The 18,636-nt window shown below is 33.3% G+C and overlaps 2 protein-coding genes across 5 annotated transcripts in view; one reads left to right on the top strand and one right to left on the bottom strand.

The window, feature by feature from the left end:
• Nucleotides 1-10,900, top strand: part of ARHGEF38 (Rho guanine nucleotide exchange factor 38) — a 118,211-nt gene extending 107,311 nt beyond the window's left edge. For 2 of the 3 annotated variants that reach the window (XM_036227640.1, XM_036227641.1), the window contains 4 exons: nucleotides 234-377; nucleotides 1,169-1,367; nucleotides 1,511-1,770; nucleotides 10,337-10,900. In XM_036227640.1, coding sequence (XP_036083533.1) covers nucleotides 234-377; nucleotides 1,169-1,367; nucleotides 1,511-1,770; nucleotides 10,337-10,522 — 789 coding nt within the window. In that variant the 3' untranslated portion in view covers nucleotides 10,523-10,900. The remainder of the gene's footprint in view (nucleotides 1-233; nucleotides 378-1,168; nucleotides 1,368-1,510; nucleotides 1,771-10,336) is intronic. The other variant, XM_036227642.1, reaches the window with a different exon arrangement.
• INTS12 (integrator complex subunit 12) overlaps nucleotides 1-18,636 on the bottom strand; it is a 43,813-nt gene that overhangs the window by 4,246 nt on the left and 20,931 nt on the right. For both annotated transcript variants that reach the window (XM_016134602.2, XM_016134601.2), the window contains exon 7: nucleotides 17,394-17,987. In XM_016134602.2, the coding sequence (XP_015990088.1) occupies nucleotides 17,403-17,987 (585 nt within the window). In that variant the 3' untranslated portion in view covers nucleotides 17,394-17,402. The remainder of the gene's footprint in view (nucleotides 1-17,393; nucleotides 17,988-18,636) is intronic.

Here is an 18,636-nt window from a genome sequence, read left to right as displayed (position 1 = left end):
CTGCTTTGTTTTAAAGCCATCACAGACTCTTAATCAATGCTTCTTGTTTTAGCCTCTTTCCCCTTCCCACTATCCCACCCCAGGACACCGGAGGTGACTGCTGCCACGTTGGCCTAATTTTTTTGCTGTGGAGCTTTTACTTTCTCAGCTGTTCTTCATCGCTCTACTAAATTCAATACCTAATATGGTTAAGTAGTTGTCTGAGAACAATTCTGTATTATTTCTGCCTATAGGGACCACTGTTGGTTTCAAACATCTCTGAAATTCAGAATCAAGTACTAGAAGAATTTCAAAATCTTAATTTTGTAAAGGATAACAGTGCCACCTTTATTGAGAGGAAACTTAGTTTTGAAAAGAAGAAGTATGTGCAAATTCTGGTGAGTTTGGCAGCATTCATGACAATGATGACTATCATTTATTTGCCTTGTTCAAATCATAGTATATTATTTTCCATATCACTTATTCTAATATCCTATAATTTACTTGCTTATTATATGTAGTTTCTTGTTCATATCTACCATCTCTATTATAAACTCTGTAAAGTTATAGATATTTATCTGCTTTGTACATGATTTATCCCAAGCAACTAAAATGGTGCCTGACAGAAGGTAGGCACTGTATAAATATCTGTTGAATGAATGAATAGAAGTTTATAGGGTAAAATCATATATTTCAAACATTTCACTTTTCTAGATAAAGAATCAGAGCCACTAAGTGGTTTCTCAATCACTTAGTGACAGAACTGGGATGGGGTCCAGGCCTCTGAACTTCTGCCTAATTTACTGATATTATTTCCCAGAAAAATATTTAATTCATTTAGTTAAATATTATTTATCAAGTGCATACTATGCAAGGGATTGTCTTCTGTATGGCAAAGAATTAAAAACTTGTTCAACATCCAAGAGAGATTAGAACCTCTGCCTTCTCAGTTGATTTTTTTTCTTCTCTACAATACTGCCCTCATGTGCTAACCAGATAATTTTTCACTGTATAAGTCAGTTGGATATTTCCCAATAGTAATCCAATCTATGCCTCAAGATTGAAATACTCTCGAAGCCATGTGTGGCTTCGACATTTAAAAAAATCTCCGAAGAAATATTTATCAACTCAGTGAGGACTTTATTATACATCTACCGAAACCAAAATTTCTCCTTACTTCTTCTCCCAGCCAGAAGTGCCACGTCAAACTGACACTCACCGGGCCAAGCTTCTGTCTACATACAGTACAGAGGAACTCTACCAAGCTAAGCGCAAGTGCAATGCTACACAAGAAAATGACATCAATCTTCTGGAAGGGGAGTTAGTGGCCGTGATGGAACAGAAAGATCCACTGGGGAGTACAAGCAGGTGGCTTGTTGACACAGGAAGTAAGTTTTTTGCTTAAGATCCACAGAACTACCACCTCTCTTCTGGTTGAGATTTCCCAGGGGCCTCTATGTGCTTCTCTAAACACAAATGTTTGGAAAGTGTATACAAATGACCTTGTTTCTCCTTTTTTATTCCTATCCAGTTATAAAAGGATATGTATATTCTTCCTTTCTAAAACCCTACAATCCAGCAAAAGTACAGAAGGTGGATGCTGACAACAGGCTCTGTGATGATGATTTTGATAACATCAGCCTCTTTGTATCTTCACGGCCAGCTAGCGACAGTGTCACAGGTACCCCGGAAGGTAGTATAAGTGATAGCAGCTCATCTCTTAGTGGCACATGTGGAAAGTTTGAAGCAAACGGCACTGATGTTGACAGTTTTCAAGAGGTAGATGAACAGGTAAGAATTCGAACCTTGATGTAAAAATGCTTGGCTAGTCAAATCGTGAAAGATATTTTCTCTAAATGTGCTCTTTCTTACCGTAAGACGTGGTGGAAGAGCATCAGCTTTGATGTCAAGGAGAACTACCTCCATTAGCACTTACTCTCTGTATATCTTTTTGCAAGGAATTTTATTTTCTGAACCTGTTTCTTCAAATGAGAAGAGGATAATAATTCTTACAGTGCTGAGTTGATGCGAGGATTAGAGATAACGTGTATATGTAGAGTACTCAGCACAGAGCAGACACAATAAATAGTAGCTGTTACTATTACTACCCTACTGTGATAGAGTGAGGATGGTCTTTTTATACACCTTCATACAGAAAAACAGCTTATACTGAACAGATTGCCACCATCAGTAGCATGGGGAAAAATGTTCCTCCTTCCTCTAAGAGCAATATCTTGATTGAATTTATCTATGAATTGGCCACTTCTAATCTTATATAATGACATGTACTATATACTGAAATTTGTAAGAGTTACGTTTCCTCACTGCACCAATTCAAAGGCTATTGGAATAATCCTTTCAGAAAATGGTAACTATAATGTGGTTTCTTTTTTCTGCCTCAGATAGTTTCAATATATTTAACTGTTAATCCTCAAGCAGCAACCAACTAACTAGTTTCTTTTTTTAACTTACTTTTTTTTTTAGTGGCTTTTTATTAATTTCTTTTAAATAAGAGAAATACATGTTATTTGTAAAAAGTTAAAATAGTAGAAAGATATATATCTTTATTTATATGTATAATTTAAAAGTAAAAGTCTTTATTCCCTCTCTAGTCTTTCTCTCCAAAGACAATATTCAGACACTGTGCATATACAAACATATATATTTATATGAGTGGGAACATATATGTGTTACATATTTTTTTCACTTAGCAATGGATCTTAGATTCAACAGTACCTAGAAACTGACCTCTTCCCTAAAAAAAATTGTTTCATTTTGTAGATATATTTTACTTTATGTAACTATTAATAATAGCCATTTAGAATATTTTCAAAAATGTCATGCAATATTTCAGGCCATAGCCTTGTTTATATATTTTTTGCATGTATATGAGTATATATGTATATAATATATATAGGGCAAATTCCTAAAAATGTTGGCTTGTCAAAGGATATATAAATTTGAAGTCTTGATAGACATTGCCACACTGCTCTTCAAAAATATTTTCTGTTCAATTTCTTTCATCAATACATTGATTGCTGTCTAATTCACAACTGATACTTAAAAAAAATAGCTTTATTAAGGTCTTGTTTACATATCATAAAATTCATTTGCTTTAAGTATATAGTTCAATGACTTTTAGTATACTAAGTTGGGCAACCATTGCCCAAATCTAGTTTTAGAACACTTCCTTCGCCCTAAAAGATCCTTTGAATTGTTCAAAGTCACTCCTCTTTTCCACTCTCAGCTCCAGGACATCATTAGGCTATTTTCTTTCTCCATAGATTTGCCTTTTTTGTATATTTAGCATTAATGGAATCATACAGTATGCAGCGTTTTGTAGCTGGCTTCTTTCACTTAGAAATTTTTCAAAGTGGCTGCTCCATTTTACATACCCAACAGCAATGTATGAGGATTGTGGGCTGTAGTTTCTCCATATCCTTGCTTTGTCTGTCTTTTTTATTATAGCCATCTTAATGGGAATGATGTGGTGTCTCATTGTGGATTTAATTTCCATTTCCTTAATGACTAATGCTGTTGAGTAACTTTCATGTGCTTTTTGGCTATTTCTGTAACTTCTTTGGTAAAATGTCTTTTCAAATATTCACCTGTTTTAAAATTTGGTCATTTGCCTCCTTATTATCCAGTTGTAAGAGTTCCTTATATAGTCTAGATGTAGTTCTTTATCAGATATATAATTTGCAAATATTTTCTCCCAGTCGTAACTGATTCTTAACTCATCTGGACATTACTATGAGTTCTTAGCACTTTTCTGTCCTGAGGTTTCAAAAGATGATTTTCTATTATTTGTTTATTCTATTAGTTTATTCAGATTTTCTATAAGACAATACTATAATACTAACCGATAAATGACTTTTGGTCAGGAAACATAGATAACTGATTAAATGTCTTGGCAGAATCTGCCTTATCCCAATAACCTAAAAAGAAAGAAATGTGAGGACCAAATTTGTCAAAATACCTTAAACCTAGCTTGATGTTGAGTTATGGTTCTCACTTGGTTTTGTGTGGACTTCTGGAGTAAGTTCCTCATTTAGGCTCATTTGGCATGAGGTTCATAGTCTAAAACTACATCTAGTTCCTTCTAGCTGCTACTGCGAAGCAATCCTCTGACTAACCTTTTCAATATGTATCATGTGAATTAGGTCCACTAGAAGTTTCCATTACTGACAGGAAAAAATGAGATAATTTTATTCTGCTCAACACCAAAAGTATATATTCATGGTATCTCTCCATAAAGTTCTATTTGTTCTCTTTTTCCTCCAAGTTTGGAACCAATTCAAAATAGACCCTGATGTTAGGAATATTAATATATTACTTGTGCATCTGGATTATTACTAATACATCTGGATTAGAACGTGCAGCTTAGATGTGGCTACTTAAGACCCCCTATACCTTCCATCTGAGTTGAAATAGCCTAGTCCAAAGGGCCACTTCTCCTGTATTTGGGCAAAGTCTGCTCAGTACAGTTAATACAAGTTGAGGTTGCACCTGTTGAAAATCCTAGTATGAGGAAGAGAAGTAAAGGCTGCATAGGAGTATTTCTCTTAATGTCTTAATCATAGCCAGTAAAGAATATGGCCAGTGCTTTTCAGACTCTGCTTATAATGCATTTACTGTTTACCCCTTAGAAACTGAGGGAAAGCCTTATATGAATCTTCCTAATCCTTTTCAGAGGGCTACTGTTTTCATTCTATTGGCTCTTGGAAAGTGTGTGAAGATGAAAATGTTTAACCCCCCATATTTGTAGTCTGGCAGTCTAAGAGGACAAAACGCTAGAGAGGTCCCTAAAAGGAGGGAGTAGATTGTATCATCTTAGTGAACAGTGAGACTACATTGCCTACTATACTATACATATTCGAGGTTCCTTACAAAGCAAGGCTATTTAGACTTTTGTTCTTGCTTTTATTTTATTATCAAGAACATCAACTGAAACCGGTATTGGTTTAATAGGATGCCACTTTGGGTCACCATTTCTTTCTCTATCCTTTCCTACTGTGGCAGCAACACTTCATTTTGCTTTCCTCCAGAAGTGCAGTAGCACGTTGCCAAGGGCGTTGTAGGCTGTCACCTAGCCTTATCGATGGTTGTAGTGGACCCTGACAAGACATACACCTGGTATTCAGGTGGCATCAGTCATAAATAGGCAAGTTCTGTTTGTCTTAAGACTGGTGGCTCTGTGACTTTTTTTACTCTAAAGCTGTTTTTAACCTAGAAGAACCCGAAGAATCAAAAGGGTCTATAAATTGAATTTGGGAGGTTTCATGAATTCCTTTAAATATGTTGGAAAGTTTATGCTTATGTGCCTAACTATGGTAAAAGTAGTCTCTAACTTTCACCAGATTTTCCAAGGGATGTTCTATTTTAAAAGTTTAGAAACCACTGCTCTGGAGCCTTAACTTTCTTACCCACTCTTCCACTCAAGCAAGAAGAAAGACTTGGCAAAAGAGCTTCCATATTCTAGAATGGTTATAGTGCATCAGAAGTCTTCAAGGTGGGGTGAAAACATACTTATCTATAATGGAACATTTTTGTTAATGAAAAAGAGTGCTCACTGGATGAGAAACTGTGACAGATATATTGGGAGATATGGTTAACGTACTTCATGGAGTCTCAGAACCAATCTATTTAGAATCCTTGATGCACATCCCATGCAGAAACCATGGACTGTCTCTGAATGTTTTAGAAGGTCTCTTAAATTATGATTCAGAGCCTTTGTAGAATAATAGGGATAACCTAATGGATATTCACAATCTGGCAGTACTGATTTATAAGAAACATAATTTTTAACTTCTTTACTCACTACTTTGTTATATTTAAAAACATAACAAAAGCAAACAAATATGCTTCCAATTGTAATGTATTCCCCCCTTTTTGTTCATCAAATAGTAATGGCATGATCTGTATTAGCTTTCTATACTGCATAACTAATCATCACAAAGTGGCTTAAAACAATATAGATTCGTTATCTTACCATATCCAAGGTCAGAAGTCCACATACAGCTCAGCTGAGTTCTCTGCTTAATACCTCACATAGCTGCAATCTAGACTTTTGCTGGGCTGTGCTCTCTTGGAACTTGGGGTTCTCTTCCAAGTTTGTGGTTGTTGGAAGAATTCAGTGCCAGTAGATCTGAGGCTTCCACTTGCTTGCTGGCCATCAGCAGAGGACCACTTTCAACAACTAGAGGCTGCTCACAGATCCTTGCATGTGGTGGTCTGTATAGTATTTCACAGTATGGTTCTTCTTCAAGGCCAGCAGGTGAGTGTCTATCTCATTTCAAATCTCTCTTCAGAGAAAGCCTAGACTCTCTTTTAAAGTGCTCCCTGATTGTGTCGGCCTACTCAGGATAATCTTTGACTAACTCAAAGTCAACTTATTAAGGACCTGATTAGCCACTTCTGCAAAATCCCTTTACTTTTGCCATATAATGTAACCCAATCACAGGAGTGAATTCCCAACATATTCACAAAGGAGATTATATAAAACGTGTTTAATGGGAGGTGGTAGTCTTGGGTTTCATCTTAGAATTCTGCTACACGGTCTCTAAGATGCCTTGTCTGGCAGGCTGGATGTTGGGCTAATGTGAAGCAATCTGTGGTACTTTTCAAAGAAGACTGAGTTTAATAATGGCGAAAAACCAGTTTTAGAAGGAAATTCGATGTCTGAGAATTAATACCTTTCCCCACTTCCCATATAAATAATGCTGAGAACATAATTTTTGATTTCTAAAAATTTAGTTGTTTTTGCTGCCAATCCTAACTTCATTGTCTGGTCCTTCATTTTTACATTTTCAGCTATTTATGATACTAATGCTATATGTCAGGTATGCCATTGTTTAGAAAATGTTTCAAAAGCCAGAAAGCTGTAACATAATGTATTCCAGTAGTCATTAAAATGATGCTTTAGAGGGTTTTAATGACATGAAAAGATTTTCAAATATATTTTGAAGTGAAAAAAGCAGGTTGCAAAAATTATGTGTATTATAATTACATGTTTATTACCATTTTAGGTAGATAGGTAGAAAAAAGACAAGGGAAGGAAGGAATAAAGGAGGAAAGGAAGAAAAGGAAGGAGAAAGGAAGGGAGGGAGAAGGAAAAGATATTAATAGCAATTGGGTGATTTTTTTTCCCTTACCTTTGTTTCTTTATAAAAATTACTTGTGTAATAACTCTACATCATTGTTAACTGAAGAACATGAAAGTTTGCTCCAGGAAGAGAGAAGAATGAGCATTTGTTATGTAATATAACTATTCTGACTTCTTGAGTTATATATAATACAGTAAATGCTTGTTTATGGCTTTTTAGCTGTGGAAAGGAATATCAAAATATATTATGATTTTTGTTGTTGCTAATTAGAGAACTGGGATGACAACAATAACAGGAGATACAAAAGACAGATAACCTGGCTCACTAAGGGAGGAATAACTAGATGCACAAATACAGAATAAGATACTGCCGAATTGGGAAAGATTTGGTGGTTATAAACTGGGTAAAAAATTAGGTATGAATCAATAATACAATAATATAGAGTGTTATAAAAAAAAAGTAAATGCTGTGGAAAACAAAACTGAATTCATAGAGTATTGTACATGGAATCAGCCAGAACTGTACAAAGGAAGCAACCAATAAAATATATTTTAATAAATGCCAAGGAAAAAGAGAAAAGAATCAGATTATGACTTAAATTAATAAAATTTTAATTAATGTGTCTGGACCAAAACAAAGTGACATTGAAAGTTAGAAAGATATATCCTAGAATAATTAAAATATTCAAAAAAATAAATCCTTTAGCTCTTAAATCCATAACAGGTTGAAAATGTCAAATTTGTGGTCTAAGATTACCAACTGTTGTCTCTTTAAAAGTAGACTTACTTCCTCCCATTTGAGCACCTAAACATAAAAACTGAAAAATGCTCATCCTAATTTTGGACCATGATCATCTAAAGTATTGAAAGTATATAATTTTATACTTTAAATTTATAATTTCATGAGAATCTATATTTAGCATTTAAAATATAAGTTCTGCTATAATTAGACCAAATAGATCTAGGTATAAGATTTTATATTCTCCTTGAGAGAACATATGCCAAAGTGAAAGACCACCAGTTGACCCTCGAACAATACTAGTTTGAACTATGTGTGTCCACTTATATGTGGATTTTTTCCAATAAATACAGTAAATGTATTTACTCTTCCTTATGATTTTAACATTTTTTTCTAGCTTACTTTATTGTTAAAAATACAGTACATAGAACATATAACATACAAAATATGTGTTAATTGCCTGTATATGTTATCAGTAAGGCTTCTAGTCAACAATAGGTTATTAGTAGTTAAATTTTGGGGGGTTGAAAGTTATATGTTATTCAAGGATCAACTGTGTTTAGGAATCCTATTAGTAGGAATTTAACCTGCTAAAAACTTATAGCTGCATTGGAAAAGCATATATATTATGTATAAAAACTACAAAAGATGGCTAGCCAACTGCTAATGTGGGCTCTTACAGATTAGTTCAGAAGCTGTATTATGGTACATATTCCTGAATGCTTTTGTAAACCAAATCCTCCACTTTGCTCTTGTGGATCTAATCAATGTTTTCACTCTCTAAATAACAACCAAAACAGTATCAACAATGTACTAGAGAGTTCATTCCCTTTCCACAAGAATATATTCTGCACATCCTTGCTAGAACAAGTTTGGTTCCTTAAGTGGTATAAAAAATCGACCAAGCACAGGATTTGAAGTTAAAATATATAGTCCTAGCAGCACCAACTAGCTCTGTGACTAAGAATATGTTACTTCTCTAAGTCATACCTTACAGGGTTGTTGAATAATAAAGCATATTTGACATGTAAACTGTCATGAGTGACATAATAGGTGGTTATTATTGCTGACACTCCACTGTTTAAAACAATTTGCCTCATATGTATTTTACACAATACAAGATGATTCCTTATATATTCTTTCAGCTTAACTTTCAAGTCAAATCAACATATATTTTAATTTCTACTGTGCCATGGTGTAGTGAATGGAGAAAAAATGAAATGTGGTTCCTCTCTTTGAGGTGGAGCTCATGCTAGAATTGTTGAGATGATACACAAATCAATAGTATCAGAGTTTCATCGAAAGTTAAATAACAGTTCAAGATCTAAAGAACAACTTAAACTGTAACTATAGCCCCCTCTCCACATTGCCCGACCTCTTTCCCTGCTCAACAGTCAACTTAATTCTCATTATTTCCTTTTTACATTGACCCTCAATTTTGAAAGTTAATCAGCTTGCCTTTCCCATATTTCGTTTTCATGTATTCATTTCTATACCTTTGAATATGATATATATCCACCCCTTTTAACAACTTTTTCACCTATAAAACAGTACTTATCCCCCAAACCAGCTCACAATTAGCCGATACAGCACTTTCATGTATTGGCTGGTTTTTTGTTGTTGTTGTTGTTGTTGTTTTTGTATGTGCCTTTTTTAAAAAACATTTTTTTCCTCCTTAGTTGGGTTACAAATTCTCTGATGACAGTCTGGCACTTAATAAATACTTAATAAATTCTGATTAAATAAGTGGATAAATGTTATCAGTTGTTTAATTTTGTGCCATAACTAAATATTTTTATTAACAGTCTTAAGATTTTAGTGAAAGAAGGACTAAATACTTATTTAGGGACTTCTTAAGCATATATTAATTTTGAAGTGCTCTTTTGAGGTTACAGAAAAATTCTTTTGACTTTATTATGCTTTACTAGTTTTTTCTATGTCACTTAAAATATTTAATATATTGTCATTATAAATTTTGGAAAATAAGGAAATAAGTAAAAATGAAAATTACCTCTAATTCCACCAAAGAGACCAATAATATTAGACTTATATTGTACATCTGCTCTTTTTTTGCTTACTATTTTATCAAAATCATTTCCCCATGTAATTTGCAATTTTGACTACAAAGTTCCACTTCTCTTCCACTTTTCACATTATAAATGGGTATTGCAGTAACAGTATTTTGCAAAAATCTGTCAATGTTCCTATTTCTGTAGAAGACATTCTTATTGCTATTATTGAATCAAAAGTAATTAACATTAAAAAAGTTATTCAAAACTGCTAAATTGCCTTCAAGCACAAACAGTTTAGACACCTCCCAACAGAATTTCTATTTCACTCTATTCTTATCTGAACTGTAGTTAGCAAAATAAATCCGGCAGGAGGAGTTAGGGAATAAGAAAACTAGCATTAAAAGAAAACTAGCATTCTTGCTAAAACCTTGGAAAACTTTATTGTGTTTGTCAACATTTTTAGGTTCTGTTTTTAATAATGTCATTTGCTTCTTTGTCTAGATTTTCTATGCAGTTCATTCCTTTCAAGCACGGAGCGACCATGAACTCAGCCTTCAGGAATACCAAAGAGTTCATATACTTAGATTTTGTGACCTAAGTGGCAATAAAGAGTGGTGGTTAGCTGAAGCTCAAGGGCAAAAGGGATACGTGCCAGCTAACTACCTTGGGAAGATGACTTATGCTTGAGAAAATAAGCCTTTTGACTTTTATTTTCTGGCAAGTTGTTGATTGACTGCCTCATAAAACTGACATTACAATGTCAGCCCAGAAATCAAGAAACCTTCAGACTACATGAACTGATACTGTATCAGATTTTAAAAAGATTATTTCAAAATGTATTATAAAGAATACATGTTGAAGGAAACACTAAACAAACTGAGATAGCAAAACAGAAGCCCAAGCTCCAACTATCAATTACTTAAAAGTGGAGCTCTCTAGGAAGGGTAAGTGTGTTCTTTACCATCATAAAAGGTTGGATCTAATGACAAGGCTTTTTTTTTTCCCCCCCAATTTTCTGTATTTCTCTGTATTATATATTTTGCTTCAAAAATGTTTTTTTTCATGTCTCCCTCTTGCATATGTATGCACATACATACACACATATATAAACCACATATATGGTTTACACATATATATGTGTGTACTATATGGTATAGATTATACACACACATGAACCAAGGAGTGCACTAAATATACATAAGGATAGGAACTGGTTAATAACAGTCAACTAGAAGTCTGATGTGGGGTTTCTCTTTAATAATACAATTTGAATGAAAAAAAATCTGAATAACAATATGTGATGCATACGACTGCTGGACAGTTTTAAATGCTTTATATGTGGTAATTTATTTGGTACTCATAACATTACAAAAAAAACTGTGGCCAAAAGAGGTGAATTTAGCCCATCACTTGCTCATAAATGACAGGGTGGGGGCTCAAGCCTATGCTTGGTTCTCAGATCCATACTTCCAAGCACTCCACAGTGCTAACCCTCCAGGAGTACATACTTTGCTGTCACAAAACACTCAGTGATACAAATAATGGGCATCGATGAGGACCATTTTCCTCTCAGGTCCACATTTAAGTATTGAGATGTTTTTCAAAATCAAGGGCTACAAGAATTTCCATATTAGCCTAGAGAAAATGAAGTATCTAGGTTATTTTTATTGTTTTGCTTAAAAACTTTTGAAAGTATAATCATTTAAAAACTATCCTACATGATAAAGATATTTTAATGAGGAAATATTTTTGGATCACTCAATCATTTGGATGATGAATGGGGAATGTGTGTTCCATGTTCTGAGCCAAGATGTAAATACTTTTAGTTGCTGATTTGTACTTAGACAAGGCAAGCACTGAGAATATTATTTGCTGTAACACAATGTTCTGGGACACTGAACTTTAATTTGGGAATAGCTCAGAACTGTCCCCTAAGATTTCAAGCATATTTTGTCAAGGCATTTTATTGAATTAAAGATGCTTCTATGGAACAGAAAAAAAATTAAATTTGACTTAGTGGTTTCCTTCAAAAAACAAAATATGGTGAACTTCCATCTTGAGACATGAAATTTTAAGATTAAAAATATTTTAAAGGGTTTGATCTCTATAATGTATATTGTCACATACATCACTGAAGAATGCAAATAAAATGAAGAGTGCTGCTTTTCAGAGGGTTGCTGACTTTAACATACATATATGACATGTACAACCACAGATATTCATGACATTTACATGACAGGGGATATGTTCCAGCATGAAACCTCAGATAACACTGAACTCTATATATACTGTGTTCTCCTATGCACATACACTTAAAATAAAGTTTAATTTATAAATTAGGCACAGTAAGAGGTTAACACAAATAACTATTAATAGAACAATTTTAACATATGGTAATAAAAATTATGCGAATGTGGTTTCTCTCAAAATACCATATCATACCCTGCTTGTGATGATGTGAGATACAATTCCCACATGATGAGATGAAGCGAGGTGAATGATGTAGGTATTGCTAAGTAGTGTTAGGCTACATTAAGGGTTACTTGAACACAGCACTGTGATACCTTGACAATTGATCCGATAACCTAGATGACTACTAAGTATCTAACAGGTAGTGTATACAGCATAGATATGCAGGACAAAGGGATGATTCGTGTTCCAGGTAGGACAGAGCCAAATGGCATGAGATTTCATCATGCTACTTAGAATGAAGTACAATTTTAAACTTGTGAATTGTTTTTTTCCTGGAATTTTCTATTTAATATTTTTGGATTACGGTTGGCTGTGGGTAGGTGAAACCACGATCAAGAGGGACTTGTATTATTCCTAAAATTCTTAATCTAAACATGGTTTCAAAAGGTTCTATTCATTAGCTGTTTTTGCATAAAAAATATTTTCTTGCTTTGAGTCAGATACCAAAAGAAGACTTTCTTTTTTTATGTATACAGAGACTTTTTATGTCTTTTAAATAGTTCTTCTTTGTACCCAATAATGAAACAGGTAAATTCCAGGTTGCCTAGGGTAAAGCAAAAGGAAATCCAAACTTGTTACTTGGCTGCTTGTGGAAACTATGAACAAGCCTAAGATGGGGGGGGGGGGCGGGTGGGCATTATATTTATAACTTAAATTGTGATCCTAAAATGAAGAATTGTATAAGTAGCACCTATCTGCTTTTCTGGTTGAAATATTGACTAGATGTATATGAGCTTTGCCTACTTGTGTGGTCCTAGGATTGATGCTTCCTGTCTGATCTTTGAAGAAACCACACCATTAAAATCGTAGTTGCAGTTAGCTGCTGAGCAAAAATTGTAATGAAGCTACCTACTGCAGTCCCCCACTACTGTGCTGAACAGATACTGCTATAAAAAAAAAGCCATTTAGGCTTTTTAAAAACAGTATACAATAACCTCATATTCTTAGTATGTTGTTTAAAATAAAGTAATTGTAATTTTGAGGCCAGGCATTATTTTCTTGGGATTAAAGGAAATAAAATCCTGAGATATTTAAGATGTATGTAAGTTTTCAAGAAATTTATAAAGATAAAACTGCTGGTGAGATCATTTTAATTAAAGTGAGGTATGCTAATTGTTTTATATTTTTAAAATAAAATATTATAAAGAATTCTCTCAAATAGATATATATATTTTTTATTTACCAAGAATGAAGGGAAAATTTTTGCAGCTATTTTTCTTTGTAAAACAAATAAGTATATGTATATATTTTATTTAGCATTTATTTTTAAGTAGATGATCTAAACTAATATTATACATGATATAGTTTAGAAATTATAAACAACACAGTAATACAAAATTACCATGGGTGCTTAAATCATGTGAAAACGTCACTAAGCCACTATGTGAACATTTCTTATATTTCAGAAAATATCTTGTTTTAGTATTTATTAGTAGAAAACAACTCTGTGAAAGTTGAGTTGTGTAGAAGAAATATAATGGCTTGGTAATTATACAAATGCAGCATTGCATAAAATACTTTAACTGCTGGTATAGTCTATATCTTGTCTAAAATGTAATTTGGACTTTTAGAGATGGCCATGAAATGCCAGTCATTTTCTGTGATGAATAGTTTATATGATTTATAAAAATTAGTGTTTTCACTACTAAATCATGGCATTAAAAACTTTTCACTTTTTCCATAAGCTTCTTGGAGTTTTGTCTATTGTAAAAAATCTTTGCAAATCTACATAAAGAAAGAGAGGAAATCTTTAGATTCTAAGGTGGCAAGAAAACCACTTCATTTAAATCCCGTTTGTCATAATTATGGCTTCTCAAGGTGTTAAATGCACTGCTCAGTAGTGAAAACATCTAGACCTCACAAATTCAAGGTAAATTAGACTTATAAGTTTACATTAGAGTTGATGAGGAAGTAATGAAATTTCATTGGCTGGGAGGACACTAGACTTTATACTCTTTAGGGATATCCTACTATTCTAGTATTTTTAGTCTAATTTTTTAATTACCTTCCTCCTATACATATTACATTACATATATTATACGTGTCTATAATACACACACACACACACACACACACACACACACAAACTCAGTCATTACATTCTCTATGATGTTCAAAATTATTCCAATATAACGCATGTGTATTCCAGGGCTACTAGAATTCAAGCTGAGCCTCTGTAGGCCAGTTACTATTTTAATGATATTGGACTCTAGACAAGCGTAAGATCTGCTTTAGTATTTCAGGAAAACAAGTCATACTTTAGCATATTTTGGAATGAGATGTTCTTGTGAAAAAAATCTAGGGTATGTATTTATGTATTCTTAGTAAATTAAATGTTTATCTTACTTAAAAAAATATTATGGTGTGTAAATGTTATTTATGGCTTTCTCTAATTGCTTTTAAGCCTTTATAATTACTACATTAATAAAAATTTATTTCTATAAAATGATGTGTATTTCCTATATAACCAATAGTCATTATAATTTATAATCTCAGTTATTAATAAACAGTACTACCACATCCTTGTTAAGAATCAGAATCACCTAAAGTTTGAATCTTAGATGCCTTTCATTTTATCTCATTAATTATTATCTATGTTTTATAAAGGAGGAAAAAAAGGAGCACGCAGCTACTACATGGAGAGACTGGGATTCAAAAACCAGGTCTTCCAACTTGAAGCCAGTATTCTCTCAGTGTTTTTCCTTTTTTTCATGTCATTAAAATCTATGATTAAGTAATCTTACAGAAAGCATGGTATGCAAAACAGAAAAGTGATACTTAAAGATATCTATTAAAATGCGATTTGAACTTAGAATCCTAAAAACTTACTCATTGGCTCATTACTTACCTATATATTCATTCACTGAGCCAATAAGTATATATTGAGAGCTGCAGTGGGAACACATGGTGTGCAAGACAGACAATATTCCCGCCCTCATACAACTTAAATTCTAGTGGGAAAAATAAATTATACATAAAATAAATGATAAATAATATTAACATGAAGCTGGCTATTTTATCACATGCACAGTTAAAAAGCCTTGTAGCTCGCTTAATGACATGGAAAAATCAAGATCTAAGAGCTACCTGAAGATAAACTCTAATATCAAACAAACCTCCATAAAAATGCTAAACTGAGTTATATATTACTAGAAGAATGCAAACTTATGTATCTGTACAGATTCTAAATATGTATGTATACGAATACAGAATATATACAAAGATTATAGCCATGCTCAACAAAAGATAAATTACTTCTTGAACAAGTCTTCTCAAATACCTCTCTGAAGTATTGTGGAAATTAAAACAATTGCTTCTCTTCTCAAGTCTATCCAGCACATATGTTCTATAATGGAATAAAATTTTCTATTTCAAGTACCAATGTGCAAACTATGCATTACTCCTTTAATTTCTTGTAGGTACTGAAGTTACATGTTCAAAACTGTTATAGTTGTTGAGCTGAACTTGTGTCAGGTCATTTTGTTCTGTTTAGTCCAAACTAGCATTAAACTATAAACATTTAGTGATGGAGGGATATTTTTTTTGATCTTTTGACCTTAAAGGGGATTTGAGGTTAATGACAGATTGATGTTTAATTAACAGAAATCTGTTTCTCAAAACAAAAACATCTGCAGGCAGATTTTAAATATGTAAATAGATGTTTACTCCATTTTGTAAGTAATGGCATTATCTCAATCTTCATTTCTAATTTACCATGCAGTCCCATTATTTAACAGAACTGTTTAATCTGTCCTTAGAAAAAGACCAAGCTTAATTTAAAAAGTGTTATCTTCACAGAAATCCTTTATCAATATATTTTAGAATGATGATGTTATACAAATCTAGGAATTAAGGGACAGGATTCAAGATTGGAGGCCATAGAATGAAGATTTAGTAGTACATATCGAAGTTGAAGGGACAAGGCTGTTCGCAGTCTAGTGAATGTGAAAATTTGTTGGATTTTCAGTTTCTGGGTGAAATGAGATATTCGTGAAGTACAAAATGGCTGCTGCATTTTGCTGTAACAAACCGTTTCTCTAATCCAGAAAGCCTCGCGTCTTTTGTCAGAATATGTATGTAAAATAATGGTAGACTAATTTGTTAACTTGCAAATAAGGCAACAACTTTGACCCTTTATACTTTCTGACCTAAATGTACATGTGCATACTTCAAAACAATCTCAAGATTGTTTTATAGGTGCTTCTTTTATACGCAGTTAATCCAAATTAGATAAATTGCTATAACATTTTTGGGCAGTAAAAATAAAGCAGCCTATTTTTCAAGGTATAGAAAGGGGCTATCGGTATGTAAACAAGTAGAAATTATCCATCCATACTCTTGAAATGGGTATTTTTCTCAAAAGTTCTCAGGAATCCATATCATCAGGACAACTCAAAATTCAACATTTATTAAGTATATACTATGTGCACATGTTACACTGGCAAAGTAAGGAAAAGTGGGCAATGTGAGAAAAGTATTGCATTAAAAAAAAGGGCATGGTAGTTCACACTCCAGTGAAAGACATAAATAATATGATGATAAAAAAAGTTAAGATATATAGGGGTATCAGAAATCAATTATGAAAAATTAATTTTGAAAAAGGGGAGATGAAATATTTGGAGGGAGAGGGAAAATTAATTGAAACCAGGCTGGGGACTGACACTAAATATCCAGAATATTGGGGGAAAGTAGGAAATTTTATAATGGGTCATCCTTGCCACGTTATAAGGCACCTTATTCAGCAGGATCAATTTTTAGGGCTTGGTTATCAGATGAACTATTGCTTTTTTTTTTCTTTTTAATTCATATATGCTACCAGTCTTCCAGGACCGCAGAAGTTCTCATCAAGAATTAGTCATTCTAATCACTGTTTTCATTACACTATGGAAATGATTAAAATAAAACTGTTAAACAGATTTAAAATAACAAAGATTTTTCAAGTTTTACTAAGTAATACCTATCATTTTAAGGTAAGAAATAATAGAAATTTCATTAGGAAGATTTTTATTAAATTATAGTATCTTACAGTTTATGTCCTAATAGTAAGATTTTAATATTTAGAGAGTACTGTGATATAAAAACCTACTTGGCCATATTACTTCTTGAGTTTCTTTTGGGCAGCTTTCTTCTTGACCATCTGTAATCGCTTCATGGCATTGAGCTGTGATTCTTGAGAAGTTGGGCCTTTAAGGGACGTTGAGGGAGAGCCGCTTGATTCTGAAGTGGTTTTGCTGGTGGCACTTCCACTAGGCCCTGAGGTCCCACTATTACCATTCCCACTTAGTTGGCTGCTGCTTCCTGGAACTAAACTACTTGGACTTGGAAGACCTACTTTGCTAACATTGTCACAACTAACTGAGCGACTAAGGCCAGTTTTGCCCAAAGTTAGAGGTGGAAGTGGTTTCAATGGCACAGTGGGTGAACTGTTGTTACTGGAACCCATTTTAGAACCTATTCCACCTTTGGATGTTGTTGCCAGACCAGTCAAACCCACAGGCTTTTGGTTAGCTGATGAGGTAGCAGGTTTCCCACTATTGTTTTGGGTTGTTGAACTCAATTTTGCTGTTGATGGACCAGCAGAAGAAGTTTTGGCTCCAAAAGCTGCCCATCCAGTTAGGCCACTAGTTACTGAAGAGGAAACACTGGTACTAGAAGAATTTCCTGAAATAACTGCAGATGTCTTTTAAAACAAAAAAGATAAATATTACATTAGAGCCAAGTATAATTAACACCTAATATAATATTCGGAAATATATTTTAAAAACTAATTTTTGGATTTTTTTATACAAAAGTAATGACTTAGGGAATTCACATCACCAAAATTAAATTTGTATGAAACTGGTGTAAAAAAACACATATAACAAAACTTATCCATAGCTATGGGTGCTACCGTTTCCAAAACAGAAATTTTGGGATCCCATATTCTTGTTCTAATGATTCCAAAACAGAAATATGGAATTCCTTTTTTGAATTGCTTTTAGATTTAGTTTTAATGCTTTATCTTGTTTTCACCCCAAAAGGTATGATCTAATTCAGTAAGACATGTAATTCTTTCAGCTTTGCTCCAAATGACTTGCTGATAATTTCAAAAATAGAATTCACTCTTAATGGACAAAATTGTTCACACTCAGGAAATTCAGATGTCTGACATAGAGAGTCACTAAGTAATTACTTATTGAGTGAATGTATGAGATTCTAAACCTATTAAAAAAAAGTTCCCCTCAACTTTTGAGTAAATAGCTACTGCACTGCAAAATATACACAGATGTGCAATGTTAACTACTTGGACTTGTAGAACTCTGGTGATATATTAAAAAGTCTCCTGACTT

The sequence above is a fragment of the Rousettus aegyptiacus genome, unplaced genomic scaffold (assembly GCF_014176215.1).
Source record: "Rousettus aegyptiacus isolate mRouAeg1 unplaced genomic scaffold, mRouAeg1.p scaffold_m13_p_10, whole genome shotgun sequence".
NCBI classification, from domain to species: Eukaryota; Metazoa; Chordata; class Mammalia; order Chiroptera; family Pteropodidae; genus Rousettus; species Rousettus aegyptiacus.
Note: the sequence above shows the minus strand (reverse complement) of the source record. Positions and strands in the feature narration are given on the sequence as shown.